Here is a 20,169-nt window from a genome sequence, read left to right as displayed (position 1 = left end):
GCGTGACCCAGCCCACTCCGCAACAACCAGGAGACCACTTTGGCTGAAGTTAAGACCTTCTGACAGGTCCCCAAAGCCATACAGAATCCATGCCTCCCTTCCCCCAACACATGCCATGACTTGCCTCTCAACAAGACTATTTCCTTGTTTGGGGGGCCTCTCTTCCCAGGGTGGTAGCAGGTGGATGCCCAATCCCCTTCAGAGGGCCCTGTGCCACAAGATCTCTGTCCAGCCCCTCCAAAATGACTCTCTTGAACTCACTAGTGGGGGACTTTTGGTGCCCTGTTCCCCTGCATCTGGAGGGGTAACTTGCCAGAACCTGTACCAGGTTCACAGGCAGTACCTAGTATACAGGTAGTAGGTGCTCAAGAAATGTCAGCTCACAGGTAGGATGGACAGGACAGGAAAAAAAGGCCAGAGTGGAGGGGCTGCCCCAGAAGAAATCAGGACGACGGAAAAGGATGGGGATGGGGAGAGAGGCTGTCTTCTCTTGGCCACTCAAGGTCTGGGGGCCTCCATGCTCCAGTTTCTCTACCCCATAGTATCATTCTGGGCTCCACAAACTTCTCCCCAACTCCAACAAAGGGCCTGACCCCTGCCCAACATCAGAGGGAACCTCACCTCCCAGGCAGGCTGGTGGGGCGAGGCAAGGGTGATGGTGGCAGTGGCCCAGCATAGAGTCAGTCAGGCCTCCATCCCTGTCCACGCTGTCCCTGCCTACCCAAGTGATTCCCACTTGGCCCATTTGGGCCTCATTTTTTCCATCTGTAAAACAAAGGCATAAGACATCCACTTGCCTTTAACCTCTTGAGGTTAAAGGAAACAAAAGATGTAAGGACAAGTGCTGGGCCCTAGAGGGGAGGATGCCTCTACTGGAGCATCTAGGACGCTTCTTGGAGGGGACAGATGAGGATTGCCTAAATCTCCCAGGGATCTGCGGGACAGATGGAGGGCACTGCGCCTTCAGAGTTATTTCAGGCATGTCCTGCTGCTCTCTGATGTTCCCCATCGTGCTCCACAAACAGTAGGAGCAAAAACGTGGCACATCGGTCTCCCCATTAAAGCGCTGAGAACAGCGCCAGGCACGTGGTTAACTCTACAAGTGGTCGTCGGGAGGTTGCTATCATTATTTGTGGAAGGACTGTGGCCATCTGAACGCGGCCCGCAGCCCCTTCCCCCCAACCCGGAGACGGAGACCCCATCCTTGCCCCAAGGGTGGCAACTCCTGCCAGACGGGCTGTGTCCGGGGCGGATCTAGACCTTGGGCGATTCTGGAAAACCTGACCCCGACCCTCGTCCAGGAGGCTCAGGGTGGCTCTTCCGAGGCACTGTTAGAGACGCGGGCTGTCGAGAGCCGGACTGCGGGGCGCCCTCCGGGGCCGCCCTGACCTCAAGCTCCTCCTCCCTCCGGGCTCCCCGCCCTTTGCACGGTCCCGGGAGAGGCGGGGCGGCGGTAGCGGCAGCTCAGTGCAGGAAGCCGGGCGGCGGCTGGCCGCGAGGAGGAGGAGCGTGCAGCCTCGGGTGGCTCCGCGCGGCGGGGGCCAGCACTACTTCCCCGAGTAGTACCGCGCCGCTCCGCCCCGGAGTGACGCCCTCCGCCCATGGGCCTGGCCGAGGGCAACCGGCGGGCGGCGCGGAGGAGGCGGCGGCGGCAGGTGGCGCGCAGCAGGGCCGGAGCCGGGCCGGGCCATGGCCGCCTCGGAGCGGCTGTACGAGCTGTGGCTGCTCTACTACGCTCAGGTGAGCCCGCCCCGCGCCGCTCCCGCTGTGCCCCCGGCTCCGCGCGCCCCGCGCCCGCTGCACCTGCGCCCCGCGTTCCCGGGGCCGCGTAGACGCGCGCGCGCGGGGCGGACTCGGGCTCGGCACACACGTGTGCGCCGCCCCCGGCCCGCCGGTGCCTCCGGCGCTTACACCTGGGGGATGACCCCCGCGGGGGTGCATCTCACCAGAGCCTCTCGGGTGGGGACCGCGCAACCTCGATCGCGCCCGATGCTGAGAGGGGCCCGGATCGAGACGACCTCCCCCTTTTACAGATGTAGAAACTGAGGCTCGGAAAATAAATGAGAAGCTGGGAGGGTGGTGAGGGGCAGGAAGGCTTAGTTTGCATTTGGGCTTGACTCCTGTAGGGCGCGGCCCTATTGGGTGGTCTTGGCCGGAAGGGTCTAGTGGGTTGGGGGTGCCGGCAGGCGGGGGAGGGGGGTGAGAAGCAGGGGGCGTCCCTGCTTGGATTCGCTTTGAGCCTGCCTCAGACTGCTCCCCATCAGGGCGCTGGCAGTGATGAACTCCTCCCTGACCCTGATCCGAGGAGGCCCCTACCCCACCCTTGGGGGGCCTGGGGGTCCAGCCAGAAGAAAAGATTCGCCTTGGATGCAGAAGGAGGGGAAAGGGAGGTGAGATAGGAGGGATGTTTGAAAGAGATGGAGGAAGGTCCTTTCCTCCTGAGCACCCCGTCCTGTCTCAGAGACAACCTCATGTGGCCTCAGAAGGTGAAGGGAGTGACTGACCCAGGTGTCCTGTCGAGGCTGAGAACTTGGTGTCCCCCAAACTCTGTCTTATGCCCATGGGCTCCCACTTTCCTTCTGCTTTCACAGCAAGGAGGGATCCTAGGGTAACGCCCCCCTCCTCTTCACTTAGCCTCAGCCTCCCTCCCTGCACCTGCCTGGCATCCTGCTCCTGGCTCAGGTGTGCCCTGGGCACAATGGACTATTGTGTGCCCCTGATCTCATCACTAGGGGGAAGTTCGTGACCAGATTCAGCTGGCCCTCTGTGAAGAGGCTGACCGACTGTCTCCTGGGACTGCAGGCTGGATCTGGGGCCCTAGGGACCTGGAATCCAGGCCATAAGGGCCACAGCTTCTTGAGTCCACTTTGGTGGTGAGAGGTCCAGGCCACTGGTAGGAGGCAGCATGTGTAGAGTCCCTCTTTGGTGTGACCCAAGGCAAGCTCTTTACACCTCTGGGTCTCTACTTCTCTATCTGTAAATTTGGCCCAGCCCTGACCTCAGGGTGGCCTAGACTCTGCAGAGGGGTAGCTGATATGGGTCCTTCTTCCCTGGCCCCATTGGGTCCCTTCACCCAGGCCTCCTGTCTACATCTCCAAGGGTTGGTCCCTGCGAAGGGAAAAGATTCAGAAGGAAACCTGCCCCTGGCCCTCGTGCCTCTGATTGCTTCTATGGCTGTGGGCAGATTCTTGGTCTTCAACTTGTTCACCTGTGACCAGGTGAAGGGGGCTTGAACCAGGTAGTGAGTCGGAGGGAGGTTAATGATGGATCTTCAGGCTGGATGGCATGCTGCTGGGGGAAGGCTGTCTAGATCTAGATACCGTCTCCCAGGACTGGACCTCCAGCATAGCATGGTTGCCTCCCGCTGCCCCTTCTAGCTGAGCTCTGCAGATGGTCAGCTCCCTCATTCCCTCAGGAGGTGGTTAGCACTCATTTCTGAGTTCCCTCTCCCCCTCCAGCTCCTCACCTCACCGGGGCAGATCTGGGGCACAGGCCGGCTGGTTGTAGCCCTAGAAACCTGAGGAGTCAGGGGGCGGCCTAGGGCCTGGCAAACAAATCCAGGATGTGAGTATGAACCGGAAGCTTCGGCCAACCTCCCAGCACTGCCTTCCTGCCCACTTGGTCCTGCTCCTGCTCCCGGAACAGGTCCCCACCCCTCCATGCTGGGCTCCCAGGGAGTGGTGGCTATGATCCTTTGAGCTCTACTAGGGACCCATTGTGTGTTTGCTTGAGGGAAGAAGGAAGATAAGGTAGGAAGAGGAACTGGTAGAGGGTATTAAGAGACCCCAGAGTTGGCCAGCCACAAGGTTCTCTCAACCACCGAGCCCCTCCCCTCAGCTGAGAGAGCTGACATCAGCTGGCAAACCTGTTTTCCCAGTTGTGGGTCTAGGCCCCGCCCAGGGAAGCACCCCCTTTCTGCCCTTCCTTTCTCCTCACAGACCCCGGGGTTCAGACCCACCTGCCCCCCTCCTCCCCCGTGGACCCTGCTCAACTGGGGGCCTCAAGTGGGGGGGGAGTGGCTGCAGGTGGCTAGTGAGGAAGGAAGGGGGGCCAGAGTGACCCTGGATATCATTTAGTCGGAGTCCTGTAGCACTCCGATGGGGAAACCAAGGCAGGGTCATGCCAAGGTCATGGGACAAGTTTGGGGTAGAGTCCATCAGAGCTCCAGCCCAGTCTTCATGCTGGGTTCCTTTGTCCAAGAAAGGTCTAGTCCTGTGGATAGGAAGCCTCTGGTGGGTCTGTACCCTGGGATGGCACAAGCTGTGTGAATGAGCCTTGTCCCTCCTATTTGAGGGGGCCTTTGTCTCCCTCCTGTTCCCCTGACCAAGCTGGACCTCAGCTCAGGCAGGTCCCCACTTTCACCCTCACTGTGCTTGCTACTTGGCACACCCCACATTTCAAGAGGCCCCTTGGGTACTAGCTGAGGGGCTGGATGCAGGAGACAGGCCCCACACCAATGACTGATTGTGCCAAGGAGGCTGAGTTTGGGCCTTGTGGGCAGAAGGGTCAGGAACCCCAGGAGCAAGTGCATGACAGTGGCAGTGGGAAGTGGGAGAGGCCAGTTGTCAGGAGGGAGAGGGAGGCCTGGGCAATGGGCGGGGCTTCCTCCAAGGAGGGCTAGGAAGGGGGCAAGGATAAGAGGTCTGGGGACAGCACACAACAGGCTGGCAGTTGGGCAGCATGTAAAAGTTATGCAAAATAACATGCAAATGAGCAGCCCCTCTTTGGGCTGGAGTGTAGTGTTGCTCAACAGTCCCCTAGTGAAAGGGAACATTGGGGGAGTGGGGGCTGACATCTGGGGCACTCAGGGCCCCAAAGGACTGGAGGGACAGACATTCAGGTTCCAGGTGGGGAGCCTAGGCTGACCGCTCCAATTATGCCGTCAAGGATTTAGGGTTCCAGGGAGGTCAGGTCAGAGCTGGAGTTGACCTTGCTCTGCCCACCCCTCCCTGGTCCCTCACCCTGACTGATGAGCTCTGTTTGCCTCATGGACACCTGTTCAGGCCCTTTGCTCCCTCTGGGCCCTTGGCTAGGTCATATTCCTCCCTGTGCCTCAGTTTACCTCTTGAAATGGGAGAAAGGAAGTTGGAAGAGTCTCTTTAGTGCTTGCACCTCAGAGGGGCAAACAGGGTTTCCTCTTCCCTGACTTTATGACCAAGGCAGCTGAAGGGGGCAGGTCTAGGGTGATGGGGAGAAGAGCACAGAGCCCAGGCTTGGGGGGAGAGACTGGTAATCCCTGAAGTTGTTATGGCAACTGGAGAGCTGATGTGGAAGTGTGGGGTCCCCATGGAAACAGGGTCGGTTACTATGGGGACCCTGGAAGGAAATTCTCAGTTTCCATAGTGATAGGACAAGGGGAAGGTTAAGCCCTGGGGGGCATTCTAGAGACCAGAAGGTCCACCCCTTTCAAGACCTGGTCCCCAGATGAGGGGGAGAGACTGGCCCAGCTACCTGGGCACTTGTACCCCTATGGCTCAGTTGTCCCTGCCTCTGGCAAAGTCCCCATCTTTCTGCTTCATTCTTTGACCTGAGGTCCTCCAAGTCTGACCTCAAGGTACCCTGGTGTGGCCAGAATCCATCTTTTACTTGACATTGCCATCCCCCTCCTGATGCTGAGTGGGGAGTCCCCCAGGCCTGAGAGAGGTTATCCCAATCAGACCCCACCCCACCCTGTCCCATTTCTGCTTGCCTGTCCCTGGAAATGGGATGTTCACTATGTGCCCCCAGGCAATTCTGACTAGTGGGGTCACCCACTTTGGAGCTACAATCTTCTCTCCTCACCCTGCTCCTAGCTCTAATCTAATGGTTGGCTCCACCAACACCCTTCCACCTGCCTGGGACAGCCACCCGTGTGAACCAAGGTCTGCTACTCATCGGCCACTCATAGAAGTGGGTGGGGAGAGCACTAGTGTTGCTCTAGGAAATGCCAGGGGGTTGGGAGGGCAGAGCTCCTGGATTTGGGGATGCAGCTCCCACTCTCCTTTCGTGCTGAAGGCTGTGGTTGGGGAGGCTTTACCTGTGAAGCAGGTATGGAGGGATGGATTTCAAGGGGCAGCTGAAGTGCAAAGAGATTAACGATAAGTAACAAGCTACTAAGTCTGAGAACCAGGGCTTGGACTCCAGAACCCGTACCCTCAACCACTGATTCAATTTGGCAGCCCCAACCTCCGAAGCACAAGGCTTTGTCTTGAGAAAGGTGCTGGCTCTGGAGAGCATTCAGGTAGAGGGAACATGGAGGGCAAAGCACTTGCAGACCTGTGGGTGGGGGGACAGTGAGTAATGCCTTTGGGCTGGGCCCTCCAGGGGGCATGGGGTGCTGAGACAGGAGGGGAGGCTGTGGACTTGCCCTAGAGCCTGTGCTGGGGTGGGTGACTGGCTTATCAGACAGTGGTGGCCACTCGTGTGTACTGGAGGTGCCCTGGATGCCAGGTGGTGGTTAAGGAATTTTTGGGTATTGCACCATTATAAACTCCGAGAAGACGTGATGGGAGGGATCGGGGTTTGAAGCAAGGTCTGGGCCCTGAGGTGACTCCCAGGGCAAGCAAGGGCTGGTGTCAGGATTGCGGCAGGGCAAGCCAGCTGAGGGGCAGCATGAGGTCAAGCATCGCGGCAGTCCCTGTGTCCCTGTCCCCTGGCAGACAGCCCCACCCACCCATTCGTGCCACAGCCGCCTGCCCTCCGCCTTCTGGGTTCCCTCCGAGATCTGGGGAAGTGGCAGTTCCATGTCCACCCAGGGATTATTTGGGCCTAAGGAGCCCTGGGGATCTCCCACCCCCGGGCCTGAGTGCCCTCAGGGCTAGGCAGGCACAGACTGGGGCCCCTGCAGACGTGGTCATGCATCCCTCCAGCTTGTCCCCCTGCAGCAGGCCTCAGCACCACCTACACGGGACCCCCAGGGCCTGAGGAGTGTGGCTGCTCCTGACCTGCCTTCGTGGGAGGGGTGGGGTTGGGACTCTGGCCCCTTCAGCTTAGGGACTGGGCTGGCCCTGCCCAACATTCCTGCTCTGAGCTGGACCATGAGGGAGGAGCTGGAAGACGCAGAGCTTCTTTGAGGAGTGTGGGAGGCCCAGGCGCCACAGCCTCCTCTTCCAGCTCTAGACCCCTTGTCATTGGGCACCACCTCTGTACCTGTGAGTCCCCCCCCCCAATACGGTCTCCCATACCCGCAAGCAGGTGGGGCCTGCGTCCAATGAGGGACAGGCATGATCCCCCCATCTGCCTCAGAGACCCCTCCTGCTCTTCCAGAGCCATGAAGGCTACCTTGACTGCCTCCACCCCTAATGCAGCCCAGCCCGGACCTGCTGGACAGGCTGCGGGTGTGGTTCTAGGGGTGGAAAGCCAGTGTGCAGAGCTTGAGGGACCCACTCGGGGTTCTGGGGGGGGGGGAGGGCAATCCAGGTGATGGCCACAAAGAAGCTGGCAGCTTCCCACTTAAGTACCAAAAGCCTAAGTCACGGACAGCAGGGGGCATAGGGTGGACAGGGGCCTGGACCGGAGGATGTGACTCAGATGGACAGGGGCGGAGAGGCTGGAGAGCGGCTGTGATTGGTCTAGGGGCCTGCAATGCTGGGCTCAGTTGAGCCCTATCCTCAGGCCAGGGTGGGGGGACATGGCCAAATGTGGGCTTTCAGGTCCTCAGCAGCACTGCAGTGGGCAAAAGGGATGTACATTTAGGCTTGACTGGGGGTGGTTTGGGGGCAGAAGAGGGTGGGGATGGTGTTGGGCCAGTTTTGAAGGTTGACGGGGATCTGTGGGGTCACTGAGGCAGAGGCCACATGGTCAGCTTGGGCTAGCTGGCCAGCAACCATGAGTGGCCCTGGCCTAAAACAAAGGTCTGACTTTCAGCATCCTTAAAGGAGCAGCTGAAGTGGTTGTAGTGGATGAGGCATCCTCTCTGGAGGCCCCCCACCCCCCGTCCCCATACGCTATGGGAAATGTTCAGAAGTGGCCTAGGAGGCCTGGCCTGCTCTGGTGTTTCAGGGTTAGGCACTTTGGTGTCCTTGCTGATGGATGGAGAGGAGGGGCAGAGACAGAGGTAGGTGAGCAGAGAGGTGGCCAGTGGCAGAGGGTGGAGAGAGGAGTTGACGGACAGAAAGTCACAGTGGCCATGGCACGTTGGGTCTACACCTCAGTGGCCCCAGCCCCTCCTTCAGTTGCCTTCGCCTCAGATCTGTGACAAATGCACAGGAAGGTGCCCAACCACAGGGTGACAGCTGCTCTGTCTAGGTTTCTTGTGGATCTGGCCCAGGGTCTGCTGGGGTCTGACCACCTCCTTGGGGCCCATTCAGTCCCTACCCTGTGGCCCGGAGCTGACAGGCCCCAGAAATAAGCCATCCATCCAAGGTAGTTCTGGAAGTCCTTGAGTTGAGGTCTGTGGCACTTGGGACACAGCACCTGTGATGTGTCCCTTGCCTTTTTAGCCTTCTTCAGTCTGCTGGACCTGACCTACCAGCCTCTGGCTCTGGGAAAGAAATGTGCCTTCTGGGCTCAACTGGTTTGGGGGGAAGAAGGGTGGGGTGGCAGGAGGAGCTCTAGGCCACCACCCACTGTGTCCTGGGAGGGGTTTAGAGGTTAGAGCAGACTGGGGCTAGTCTGGGACCTACTCAGCTGTGTCCCTGGAGTAGAGACCAATAGGGCCAGGCAAAGAGGCCAGGACACAGGGGAGGGGGACAGGGCAAAGGTATGACTGAGTCGTCCTCTTGCACATCATTCCCTGGGCCTGAGGCATTGGACACAGGTCAGGGAGCTGTGGGTGCCTTGAATGAAGGGCCTTGTAGCAGCGGGAATCAGAACCTGTTCCTAGACTGCAAGTCCCCAACCTCATGCCAGTAAAACATTTCTCTGGTTCACAAGCCCCTCCCCGGGCAGGGTGACCCCGCCCCACTGCGCTGCAGGCTCCGCCCTCAGTGCTGGGCCAGGTCCCTCACAGCTTCTCTTGCAGGGCCCTGGGTGCCCCTGGGCCCCCCCACATCCCTGCGGTCTGCCGGGAGGAAGCAGCCCGCCTCCCCCACCGTGACTCTGCGCTTCCTGCCCTGGCCGGGGCGGGAGGGGACGTTTCCCGTTCACACCAAAGTTTCCCTGGTGGCAGGCGCCCAGACTCGGGCTCGGCCGCTGCCCCCTTACCCATGGAACCAGCTTTGGGGCCTGGGGTCCAGGTAACCAGCCAGGGCGGGCATTAGGTTCCCAGGGTGAGGTAGGGCATTCTGCGTGTCCATGTGGGGAATGTGTGCGTGCATGGCTCTGCCTGGTCCACCGCACACATGTAGCACTGGATCCATAGTCAGGGAAGGCCTCCTGGAGGTGGTGGCTGCTGAGCTGGTAGATGGCAGCCCAAGGCTTTATTTAGATCAGGGGTGGCTGGTGGGTGGAAGGCCTTCAGCCCCAGCAGCAATGTGGGCCGTAGCCACATCCCAGGAGTGTGCACACTGAAGCCCCTCCCCTGGCTGTGTCCCCCAGGGTTCGGGAGGTGGGAGCAGAGACTGGGAGACTGGGAAAAGCAGACAGGGGGCCTGGGAGAGTGGTCAATATGCAGGGCAGCCCTCTGATGCTGACCTGCAAACTTCCTGTCCTCCCTCCTCCCCTCTCCGTCTCTCACCCTCTCCACCCCCACTGCCCTGCCCCCAATCCTTGTCCACCCCATGTCCTCCCTCCTTCACTCTCCATTCACTGCTGCTGTGGACAACCCCCTGGTGTGCCCCTGTCCTCGGCGCCCTCTCTGCCCCCCCCCCCCCCCCCCCGTGGCCGTTCCCCCTCTGCCTGCAGAAGGACCTGGGCTACTTGCAGCAGTGGCTAAAGGCCTTTGTGGGTGCCTTCGAGAAAAGCATCTCCCTGTCCTCTCTGGAGCCACGCAGGTGAGGCTGGATCTACCCAGAGAGCAGGGAGGGCAGGGACGGGGCAGGGACACGGTGGGTCCTCGGTGCCCTAGCGACCATCCTCCCTGCAGACCAGATGAGGCGGGTGCAGAGGTGCCGCTGCTGCCACCAGACGCACTGCATGTGCTGGCAGAGCAGCTGGACGAGGGGGACCTGGAGCAAGCCCTGGTGCTGCTTAAGCTCTTCATCATTCTCTGCAGGTGGGTGGGTCCCCGTCACCGTCCTCTCCAAGGGGGGCGGGCAGCTGGGGACCTAGGGGCCAACAGTGGGGCGGCGTATTCCTGTGACACCTCTCGCCATTCCCTGCCGTTCCCCGCCCAGGAACCCAGAGAACGTGGAGGCGGGCTGGGGCCAGGTATTGGTGCCCCGGGTGCTGGCTTTGCTGAGGAAGCTGTCAACCGAGGTGAGGTGGGCCCTACCCTGAGGGAGCATGGGGGTCGGGGTGGGGGAGTAGCCAGGGCCCAGCTGACCCCCTCCGCCCTCTCCTGGTACCTACAGCTGAAAGGAGCCCCAGGATCGCAGGAGGGCCAGGGGCCGCAGCTGGAGAGCGTGGCCCTGCACGCCCTGCTCCTCTGCGAGGGCCTCTTTGACCCCTACGAGACCTGGCGGCGCCAGCACAGTGGGTGAGGACCCAGAGGAGGCTGGGGAGAGGACTGGGGTGGGGGGCGGTGGCCTGTCCTGCAGAGTTTTGGGGAGGAGGGCACAGGTACCTGGGTGAAGGAGGATGGCCAGGGAGGGGTGGAGTGCCTGGCCTCACCTGGGCCCCTGCCCATCCCCACCCCCACCCCCACCTCCACCCCCACCCCCAGGGAAGTCATCAGTTCCAGGGAGAAGAGCAAATACAAGTTCCCTCCGGCTGCTTTGCCCAGTGAATTTGGAGCCTTCTTCCAAGGTCAGGCCCCGCCTCCGCCCCCCTAGGCCCCACCTGGCCCCACCCCTAAACCTGAGCCCCTTCTTGCAGTTCCCCATCCCAGAGCTGGCTGAACAGGACACCTGCCCTCAGTGGTGGCTGCAAGTGGGGCTGGGAGCCTCATGGGAAACCAAGGGGGGACTCCAGAGCCCAGGAGTTCCGGGCCAGAAGGGACAGAAAGGGCATCTCTGGGTGAAATGGGTACTTTCTTTTCTGGGCTTGGAGTGAAGGCCTCCCATCCGGTAGGGGAAGATCAGTTTCCCTTCCTCCTTCCCTCCTGCCTCCTGGGTCTCTGCAGCCACTTGGATCTCACTCTGATCGGACCATCTTAAAACTCCCCAGTCCAATCCTTTTACCGTCCTTTAGACAACATCCATCCGCACTGTCTCCACTTCCTGCTCCCGCAGCCCTGGAGGAGCTGACCCCCAGGACATCTCTGGCCACCTCTGCCCCCAGGGGACTCTCTTCCCTCTCATCAGAGGGAAACTGGCCGGGACTTTAGATGGGATGGGGCAGGATATATCTGGACAGGGGCAGGTCAGGCTTGGTAACAGGCGGTGTCCTGTGAGGACAGACGGTGTCTAAGTGGTGCTGGGGTAGACCACGTGGCCGCAGGCCTGAGGTCTGTAGCAGGGGCAGCAGCTCCAAGAGGGGAGAGCGGGGAGGTCCCTGCCTCCATTCTCCCACAGGCTGAGTGCTCTTCTCAGAACAGACTGGATTTTGTTCCTGTTGCCATAAATCCCTCACTGGTGGCCTGGCATCTCAGGATCAGATCCTGCTCCTCCCACAGCCTTCCTTTCCAACTTGCCCTCTGCACCCTGTCCTCTCCGTCCCCAAATTATCCCACATCTTTCCTTACTGTCTCCTCACCCTTTCTGGGCTACCTGCATTCTCAGGCTTCAGCTCATAAGCCCTGTGCCCAGGAGCTGTCCCATCCCATGCCACCTGAATCTAGTGAGCCCTGCTCTTGCCCCCCACTCCCCCACTCCCACCATTGACACCACTCATGTGACCCCAGGGCTGGTCCCATCTGCTCTCTGTGTTGCAGTCTGTGGCCTGGCATCCTGTCCAGCTTTGCTGGAGCAGGGCCAGGTGGGCCTCCCACATATGAAACCCTGAAAGCCCCTAGAAGTCCCCACTGGGGGCATGGGTGGGGGTGAGGGGCATCTGTATGATAGACACAGCAAGGTCCCCAGAGCAGGTTACAGGAAGTTCCAACTGTCACAGGGTAGCAGGACCAGATTTGTATCTGAGAAGCCAAACCCTGGGTTGCCACGGGGAAGTGGGGTGGAGAGTGGTGTGGTGTGTGTGCTTACCCTGGGGTCCCCACTTTGGGGATTAAGGTCTGGGGAACTGGCTAAGCTCTCAGGGCAGGACCATATCCCCTTCAAGCTCCCCAAAGAAAGGCCCTGTCTTCCCTAGATGCCCCCGCCAGCATGGAACCATAACATTTTGGAATCCCAAATATAGAACCAGGTCTTTTCCCTTACACTGGGTGTCCCAGCCCTCTACCCCAACCCAGGACACCCTCCTCTTGGGTAGTCCCCTGCAAACTTGGTGATATTGTCCTGTCCTGTGCACCCACCCCATCCAGAGAGCCTGCAGGATGCAGATGGCTTGCCTCCCATGCTGCTGTTGCGTCTCGTCCATCTCTTTGGTGCTGTCCTTGCGGGAGGGAAGGTAAGCCAGGAGGAGCCTGTGGACCAGAGGGTGGCCATCTCAGGGTCTCTGCTGGTCGAGCCCCTTGACCACTGGCATCTCTGCCCACACCTGCAGGAGAACGGGCAGATGGCTGTGAGCGCTGGCTCTGTGCAGGGCCTGTTGGGTGTGGTACGGGGCTGGGACCATGGGCCAGCCCAGGACCCCCGCCTAGTGCCCCTGGCGCTGGAGGCACTCGTGGGGGCAGTACATGTCCTGCATGCCAGCCGCACACCCCCTCGTGGGCCAGAGCTCCGCACCCTGCTTGAGGGCTACTTCCGCATCCTTAATGCCGACTGGCCAGCGGGCCCAAGCCCAGGCCCTGAAGAGGCCCTTGTCACCCTACGGGTCAGCATGCTCGGTGGGTATGGGCTCCCAGGCTCTTGGGGAGGTGGCTCTAGCAGGGGAAAGTCTAAGTGATGATGGAAGGCAGGACCGGGCAGCATGGGAAGAAGGTTTAAGGCTGAGAGGACAGGTTGCTGATAGGGGGTTGAGCAGGGCTGACCCTAGACCCCTCCACAGACGCCATCCCCAGGATGCTGGTATGTGAGGACCGGCCGGTGCTACAGGCCACCTTCCTCAGCAACAATTGCTTCGAACACCTGACTCGCCTCATCCAGAACAGCAAGGTGGGCGGGGCCCAGCTCGGGGTGGGGGTGGGGGGCCTGGAACCACTTTTGGGGGCCACACTGCTGCTGAGCCAGTCTGGGCTGGACTGGCCTGGGGGATTGTGTCTGGGGGGATGGCCCGAGGCTCAGGATGGCTCTGCACCCCACAGGAGGGAGATGTCATGGAAGGACAGGAGCTGCCCTGGCCCTTCGTCCCTCTTTCCCCAGCCCCAAGTCCAGGGGCAGGAGGAGGGCTCGGCTGTTTTAGAGTACCTACTGCTGCCCACTTACCTGCCTCCCGCGCCCAACTCTGTTCTGAGCAGGGCATGGGCAGCTCTCAGATCCCTGCCTTCCTTGGTGCCGGACCCAGCTCTCTGCCTGGGTGTCACGGCACACATAGCCTTGCCTCGGGGGCAGAGCCCTAGCTGCTGCCCCTGGTCCTGCTCTAACCCCATCCCTCTCCCCGTCTTCCTCCTCTTCTCTCTCCTCTGCCTCCTCTACCTTGTGCCCTCCCCCTTCCCCACAGCTGTACCTGCAGGCCCGGGCGCCCCCTGAGGGGGACAGTGACCTGGCTACCCGGTTACTGACCGAGCCCGATGTCCAGAAGGTACCACCTTGGGGCTGACCTGCTCAGGCACTCGCCTCCCTGGGCACCCACCACCTGCGCCTCCCTCTTTGAGCCCTTACTGCCTCTGCAGGGGGAAGGAGCTGATACATGCATAAGGCCTGCTGTGGCCTGGTAGTGATGGGGCTGGGTCCCCCATGCTGTGTCATCCACCTTCTAGACCCTTATCCTAGGGAATGGGTAGCAGTGATCTGTGCCCTACTTAGTATTAGTATTGGGAGCTAGGGTTTGGCTTGGCCAAGCTGGAAGGAACCTTCGAAACTCAACCACCTGCCCCCAGTCCCAAAAGGGGAACTGAAGCCCAGATACTATGGGACTTGGCTGTGGCCCCTCACAGATAAGGAAGTCTTCCACACGGGGCCACTTCTTCCCATGGATCCTTGTACTTCCCTTAGGTAGGTCACTGGGAGTCCTTCATCCCCTTATGATGCTCTCTCTGCCTCACCTTCCAAGGGAGCTGTAAGAAACTGCCAGCTGTCATTTGGGGGCTCTGCACGGAGAACCCTCTCCCTGTTGGCTTAACCCCTGGGCCCCCACCTCCAGAGGCCCCCAGCTTTGTCTTCATGAGGCAGCCTTTCTGTGGCTATTGCACTTGTCTTTTCTGAGAACCTGCATATCTATTTGTCTACAAAACAGGCAAGGGCAGGTGAGACCCCTGGTTTTTACAGATATGAAATTAAGGCCCTGAAGGTGGTATGAGGTCACTTGGGGAGTCAGGCCCCATGGAGCCAAAATGCACCCTGGCAGCCTGGCAAATTCTCTAAGCCCTCCTGATCCCTCAACCCTCAGGGGTGGGGTAGGGCAAGTGAGCAGCATGTTTCTAGATGTCAGCCAAGGTGGGCCTCAGTGTCCCCACCTGGATCTCGGGGCAAGGGGCAGGGTAGGACCCAAAGGTCTCGAAGGTTCTTCTGGTTCTCACATCCTGTGATTGATCATCCCCACATTTCCCACCCCCTTGTCAATCATGGGTGATGGAGCACTTGCCTGCCTGCCTGCCTGCACATGTGTGTCTAGCATGGGGGGGAATGGGTGGGGACAGAGGCCTGCAAGCCTACCAGACAGTGGGGGACAAAGGGGTATGGCGAGAGAGTACCCTGTTGATCTGTCCCAGGGAGGCCATTCCCGGTCCTGGTCTCTTCCCTGGCCTCTTTGTCAAAGTGGGTCTTGCCAAGCTGCTTGGCATAGGGTCAGAGTGAGGGTCACATTAGTTCAGACAAGGAGCAGGAGGCCTGGTACCACGCTCCCAAGGCCTCCAGCCAGCTCAGCTACGTGTCCTGGCCCTACACCAGGAGCAGGGGGCTGCCCGCTGTGACACCTTGGTACCTGCTTCTTCTGACTGGCCCTCCCCATCCTAAGGTATTGGACCAGGACACAGATGCCATTGCAGTGCATGTGGTCAGGGTCCTGACCTGCATCATGAGCGGCTCCCCCTCAGCCAAGGTGAGGACGCCGCAGTCTGGCTATGGTAGGGGTGTGGGGTGGGGTTAATCTGACCACGTGTCCCCAGAACTGCTCTGGTTGGTGGCTGTTAGAGCAAGGGAGCTGAGGAAGCGACCATCTTGCCCTGTGGGGTGCAGCTCAGTGCTGTCAGCTGGATATCCTAGGTCAGGGCTGGACTGGGGATGATCTGTAGCCTTCCGAGGGGGACCCTCATCCCCGCATCCATCCTCAGCCCCCTTGCCCTCTCTAGCGTCATGACCCAGAAGCAGAGCCAGGTGTGGGAGCCTTGAAAGATGGTCCTTCCTCCAGGGTTTCCATGGGGTGTGGGTTGGCCCTGGGGCCCACATGCATGTTCCCCTCTTCCCCACACAACCCTGCACAGGAGGTGTTTAAAGAGCGCATCGGCTTCCCTCACCTGCACGAGGTTCTGCAGAGCCACGGTCCCCCCACGCACCGGCTGCTACAGGAGCTACTCAACATGGTGAGGGCAGTGGTGTGTGGGGTCAGGGTCCCGAGGGCGGTCAGGACTGAGTTACCATGGAAGGTGAGCTCTCTGCCGTAGGGGCTCTGTCGGCCGTGGGGATCACACAGTACGACCTGTGACCTGACCACAGGTGTCCTGTCACCAGGATGAAGATCTGGTGCATGCGAGCGAGACCCCGAGATCATCCAGGGAACATACAGCTGGGTGTTAGGCCATCCCAGACCCAAAGCTAAGGCTTGGGGGGTTAATGGTGCTGGAGGCCCATCATGGGGTAGCTTGTGTTGCTCTCCTGGGCTGAAGGCACATGCCCCGAAACAGGGAAGTCCCGCGGTTGGCAGGGTGGCCCGCCCCATGCCTGTTGCCCAGGAGCTGTCTGTTCTCTCTATCCCCAGGCTGTGGAGGGCGACCACAGCATATGTCCGCCGCCACCAATCCTCAACGAGCAGCCGGTACTGATGCTGATGCAGTGGCTGCCGGCGCTGCCCACGGCGGAGCTGCGGCTCTTCCTCGCACAACGCCTTCGGTGGCTCTGTGACAGCTGCCCTGCCAGCAGGGCCACGTGCGTGCAGGCAGGCCTGGTGGGCCACCTGCTGGAGACACTCGGCGCGGGGGCAGCCTTGGGGGCCCACTGCCAGGAGCAGCTGTTGGCATTGCTGCAAGCGCTGGGCCGCGTGTCTCTAAGGCCCCTGGAGCTGCGCTGCCTGCTACGCCCCCCCGCAGGACTGGACTCCGGGCCGGCTGGGGCCGAGGCCGGGAACGCCAGACACGCCGGTGCCGTCATCCGCGCGTTATCGGGCATGGCCCGGCACCAGGGCGGCGCGCGCGCCCTACACTACTTCGACCTGACGCCCGGCATGGCGGGTATCATGGTGCCGCCCGTGCAGCGATGGCCGGGACCCGGCTTCACCTTCCACGCCTGGCTCTGTCTGCACCCCGTGGCCGCGGCCCCTGGCCCGGCCCCCTCCCGGCCACCCCAGCGAAAGCAGCTGTACAGGTGGGTGGCTGCCGGGAGCGGGGGCCGTGGCAGGGCGAGTGGGCGAGCAGCGGACTAACGGGCTCGCCTGGCCCCCGCAGCTTCTTCACCAGCAGCGGCTCGGGGTTTGAGGCCTTCTTCACAGCAGCCGGCACGCTCGTGGTGGCCGTGTGTACCCGGAAGGAGTACTTGACCATGAGCCTGCCTGAGGTGTCCTTTGCCGACTCTGCCTGGGTGAGCCTCTCTCCCGTACGGTCCGGGGCGGAGGGGACGCCAGGTGCCGGCCCGCAGCCTGATGTTGTGGCTTCTCTTCCAGCACTGTGTGGCCATCGTCCATGTGCCTGGGCGCCGGCCCTTCAGCCAAAACCTGGTCCACGTCTACAAAGATGGCCAGCTGGTCCAGACGGCGCCCCTTCGCTGCCCCTCTCTCAGTGAGGTGTGCCATGCAGGGTTTGGGGAGGCCTTGGGGAGCTGGGGCATCTTGGAGAGGGTGAAGCCTGGAGCCCCAGTGTTCCCCCCGCCTCTGCCATGTAGGCCTCAACCTTCAGCCTCTGGGGTCTGTGCAGCCGTGGCGGGGGGCGGGGGGGGTCTCTGTGAGGACCTGGATGCAGGTGGAACCTCAGGCTTTGCTGTGACTTGACCACTTCCCCAACCCTGGCCCCGCAGCCTTTCTCCTCCTGCTGCATCGGCTCCGCTGGGCACCGCACAACGACCACCACCACGGGGCCACCCACGCCACCGGTCCCTGCTGCCCTGGCTCACGCGCATCCCTCCTTTTCCCGCTCCCAGTCAGTCCCAGCCACCGCAGGGCTTGGCTGGGGGTCTGGACTGGTGGCCCCCCTGCAGGAGGGCACCATCAGCTCCACCCTTGCAGGCACACAGGACACTCGGTGGGGCAGCCCCACATCCCTGGAGGGGGAGCTAGGGACCATAGTCATCTTCCATGAAGTGCTGCCGCCAGCGGCCCTGCGGGCCCTGTTCACCTTGGGTGAGCACCCCCACCCACTGGGCCCTGCCCCAGCCCCGGGTAGTCGGGGCTCATAAAGTGCTCAGGGATCTAGGAGGAAGAAGGCACCCCTGGGGGTATATGTCCTCTGATCGGCCAAGAGAAGAGGGAGGCTCTGGATGGGGTTTGGCCAGAGGCCCAGCCAGCTCTGAAGCCCTCTGCCCACCCCTCCCCCCAGGGCCCAATGAGGTGGCACCCTTCAAGCCCGAGAGTGAGCTGCATGAGCTTAGCACCAAGCTGCTCCTCCATTACTCACCTCAGGTATCAGGTGGGGGGGCAACTGGTTCGACCCTACTACCTTGCCCTTGGCCCCCACACTCCATGTGCCGCCTTGCCTTCCACCTGACCCTTGCCACCTGCCCACCCCCTGCCCCCAGGCCTGTAGGAATAACATCTGCCTGGACCTGTCCCCTGGCCATGGGCTGGATGGCCGCCTGACGGGCCACAGGGTGGAGACCTGGGACGTGAAGGTGTGTGTGTGCACGGGCAGGGAGTGCAGGGAGCCTGAGCACGGGCACGTGTGTGTGCAGGGCGGGCTGGGGAGCCACACCATGCCCTGGAAGGTCTTTGGGGAAGCCACCTCCCCTGGACCCAGCTTCCCAGCCGGGAAAGCCTGCTATGGCAGAGTGGGGCAGGAAATGGCTCGGAGCTGCCCTCATACAGCTAGCCTTTCCCCTAGGACGTGGTGACTTGTGTGGGAGGCATGGCTGCCCTGTTGCCCCTGCTGGAGCGAGTGGCCTCACAGCCCCAAGAGGCCGAGGCAGGTCCAGCCGAGACACATGACCTTGTGGGGCCTGAACTGACCTCTGGCCACAATACCCAGGGCCTGCTTCTCCCACTGGGCAAGTCCTCAGGTAAGAAGCCCTGGTGCCTGGGTTAGGGTGGCGAGAGCATCCTGGCATGATAAGAAGGCTGGCGTGCTTGAGGTCTCTGCCACTGGCAGGCCCTTGACACACATCTGTCCCCTTCCTGGTGGCCAGTAGAGGTGCGCATGGAGAGGAATGCCGTGGCTGCCTTTCTGCTGATGCTGCGGAACTTCCTGCAGGGCCATGCTGTGAACCAGGAGAGCCTGGTGCAGTGCCAGGGGCCTGCCATCATTGGGGCCCTCCTGCGTAAGGTAGGGCGGGCTGGGTGCTGCGCTGTCTGACCGAGGGGACTGGGTGAAGGGGAACCTGCGTCCTCAGGGAGAGCCTCCTGGGAGAGGTGGTGGCATCAGAGCGGGGCCTTGCCAGGCTTGGCAGGGTTCGGCTGACAGGGTCTGGTGGAAGTGCCAGCACCCACTGGGGCAGGGGACCCGCACAGCAGTCTGGGAAGCTTGTACCTCAGAGGCAGCCGGGAGCTGCAGACGGATTTTGAGCAGGCAGGGTGCTCGCACCCCTCCGCCTGTGCGGGGCAGGGTGGGTGCTGGGAGGCTCAGTGGCACGCGGCCCGGGCCTGCCACCTCACCCTGGCTCCTTCCACTCCAGGTTCCCAGCTGGGCCATGGACATGAACGTGCTCATGTCTGCCCAGCTGCTGATGGAGCAGGTGGCAGCAGAGGGCAGTGGGCCCCTCCTGTACCTGCTCTACCAGCATTTGCTCTTCAACTTCCACCTCTGGAGCCCCAGTGACTTTGCCGTGCGCCTTGGTAGGTGTGGGGACTCGGAGGAGGGGATGCCACCGGGAGAGGCGGGGCGGGGGGGTAGAGTTTCTGAGAAGCGATAACCCCGCTCCAGGCAATCTGAGGAGACGTATCTGCTCTAGAGCATCTGAGGGGGAACGTAACCCTCCCCCCGGGAGATCTGGCAGGGACATGGCCCTGTCCTAGAGGGATACCTGGTGGCCTGAGTCCTCTGATGATGCCCATTCAGGCCACATCCAGTACATGTCTAGCATAGTCCGGGAACACAGACAGAAGCTGCGGAAGAAGTATGGGGTTCAGTTCATCCTGGATGCGCTGCGCACCCACTACAGGTGAGGCTGGCGGGGGCAGACAAGCTATGGGGCCCACACAGCTGCCTCTGACCTTGGAAATGTGCTTCGGTCCCCCAGCTCACCTGCCACTCTCCCTGCTCTCTCCCCCCCTTCCCCTGCCTTCTCCTGGTCCTGGGTGGCTGTGCCTGCTGGGACCGGCTCAGCCCACAGCGGGAGCACCCCCTAGCGGCTGACGATGTGCACACCGTGCAGACCTCACTCCTTGGCCTGGTGCGGGAGTTGCTGGTTCGGAGCTCTGCCACTGATGACATGCAGGTTGTGCTTAGCTTTCTGGTGGCTGCAGGTGATGATGGCCAGGTAGGCTGGAGGGTGGTGAGGGTGAGGCTTGGGTGAGGGGTGGGGTGTGGCTACGCTGAGGGGAGCAGCCAGCCCAGAATGAGACTGTGTCCCCAGGTGGTGGGTGCTCTGGACCTGCTACTGGCACTGCTGCAGGGCTCACCAGCACAGGAGTCTCTGGCCATCTTCCTGTTGGAGCAAGGGAACCTGGAGGTCTTGCTGGCTCTGCTAGTGCAGCCGAGGTCACTGCCCCTGCTGCCCGACCGAGTCTGCAAGGTACAGCCAGCCTGCGCTGACCCTAGCA

At 61.5% G+C, this 20,169-nt stretch overlaps 1 protein-coding gene and 1 long non-coding RNA gene across 9 annotated transcripts in view; one reads left to right on the top strand and one right to left on the bottom strand.

The window, feature by feature from the left end:
* Window positions 1-1,500: 1,500 nt before the first annotated feature.
* Window positions 1,501-20,169, top strand: part of NBEAL2 (neurobeachin like 2) — a 29,040-nt gene continuing 10,371 nt past the window's right edge. The window contains exons 1-24 of one of the 8 annotated variants that reach the window (XR_005374961.1): window positions 1,501-1,740; window positions 9,763-9,851; window positions 9,944-10,072; window positions 10,194-10,275; window positions 10,371-10,495; window positions 10,682-10,764; window positions 12,377-12,462; window positions 12,559-12,841; window positions 13,003-13,109; window positions 13,615-13,695; window positions 15,070-15,153; window positions 15,536-15,634; window positions 16,030-16,631; window positions 16,712-16,844; window positions 16,927-17,046; window positions 17,277-17,598; window positions 17,795-17,877; window positions 17,994-18,086; window positions 18,296-18,470; window positions 18,597-18,733; window positions 19,083-19,242; window positions 19,466-19,568; window positions 19,733-19,886; window positions 19,983-20,141. Coding sequence is in view for 7 of the 8 variants with exons in the window: in XM_038566639.1 (XP_038422567.1) it covers window positions 1,690-1,740; window positions 9,763-9,851; window positions 9,944-10,072; window positions 10,194-10,275; window positions 10,371-10,495; window positions 10,682-10,764; window positions 12,377-12,462; window positions 12,559-12,841; window positions 13,003-13,109; window positions 13,615-13,695; window positions 15,070-15,153; window positions 15,536-15,634; window positions 16,030-16,631; window positions 16,712-16,844; window positions 16,927-17,046; window positions 17,277-17,598; window positions 17,795-17,877; window positions 17,994-18,086; window positions 18,296-18,470; window positions 18,597-18,733; window positions 19,083-19,242; window positions 19,466-19,568; window positions 19,733-19,886; window positions 19,983-20,141 (3,540 nt within the window). In the remaining variant the exon portion in view is untranslated. Of the gene's footprint in view, window positions 1,741-9,012; window positions 9,156-9,762; window positions 9,852-9,943; window positions 10,073-10,193; window positions 10,276-10,370; window positions 10,496-10,681; window positions 10,765-12,376; window positions 12,463-12,558; window positions 12,842-13,002; window positions 13,110-13,614; window positions 13,696-15,069; window positions 15,154-15,535; window positions 15,635-16,029; window positions 16,632-16,711; window positions 16,845-16,926; window positions 17,047-17,276; window positions 17,599-17,794; window positions 17,878-17,993; window positions 18,087-18,295; window positions 18,471-18,596; window positions 18,734-19,082; window positions 19,243-19,465; window positions 19,569-19,732; window positions 19,887-19,982; window positions 20,142-20,169 lie in introns of those variants that run through there. The other 7 variants (XM_038566639.1, XM_038566633.1, XM_038566634.1 and 4 more) reach the window with 7 other exon arrangements.
* Window positions 12,262-20,141, bottom strand: LOC119864701. Its single transcript, XR_005374965.1, has 3 exons — window positions 19,784-20,141; window positions 19,431-19,512; window positions 12,262-12,478 (listed from the first exon to the last, which is right to left on the bottom strand). It is a non-coding gene; the product is annotated as an uncharacterized LOC119864701 (long non-coding RNA).

Source organism: Canis lupus, chromosome 20 (assembly GCF_011100685.1).
Source record: "Canis lupus familiaris isolate Mischka breed German Shepherd chromosome 20, alternate assembly UU_Cfam_GSD_1.0, whole genome shotgun sequence".
In the NCBI taxonomy this organism is placed as follows: Eukaryota; Metazoa; Chordata; class Mammalia; order Carnivora; family Canidae; genus Canis; species Canis lupus.
This window is presented reverse-complemented; position numbering and strand designations above follow the sequence as displayed.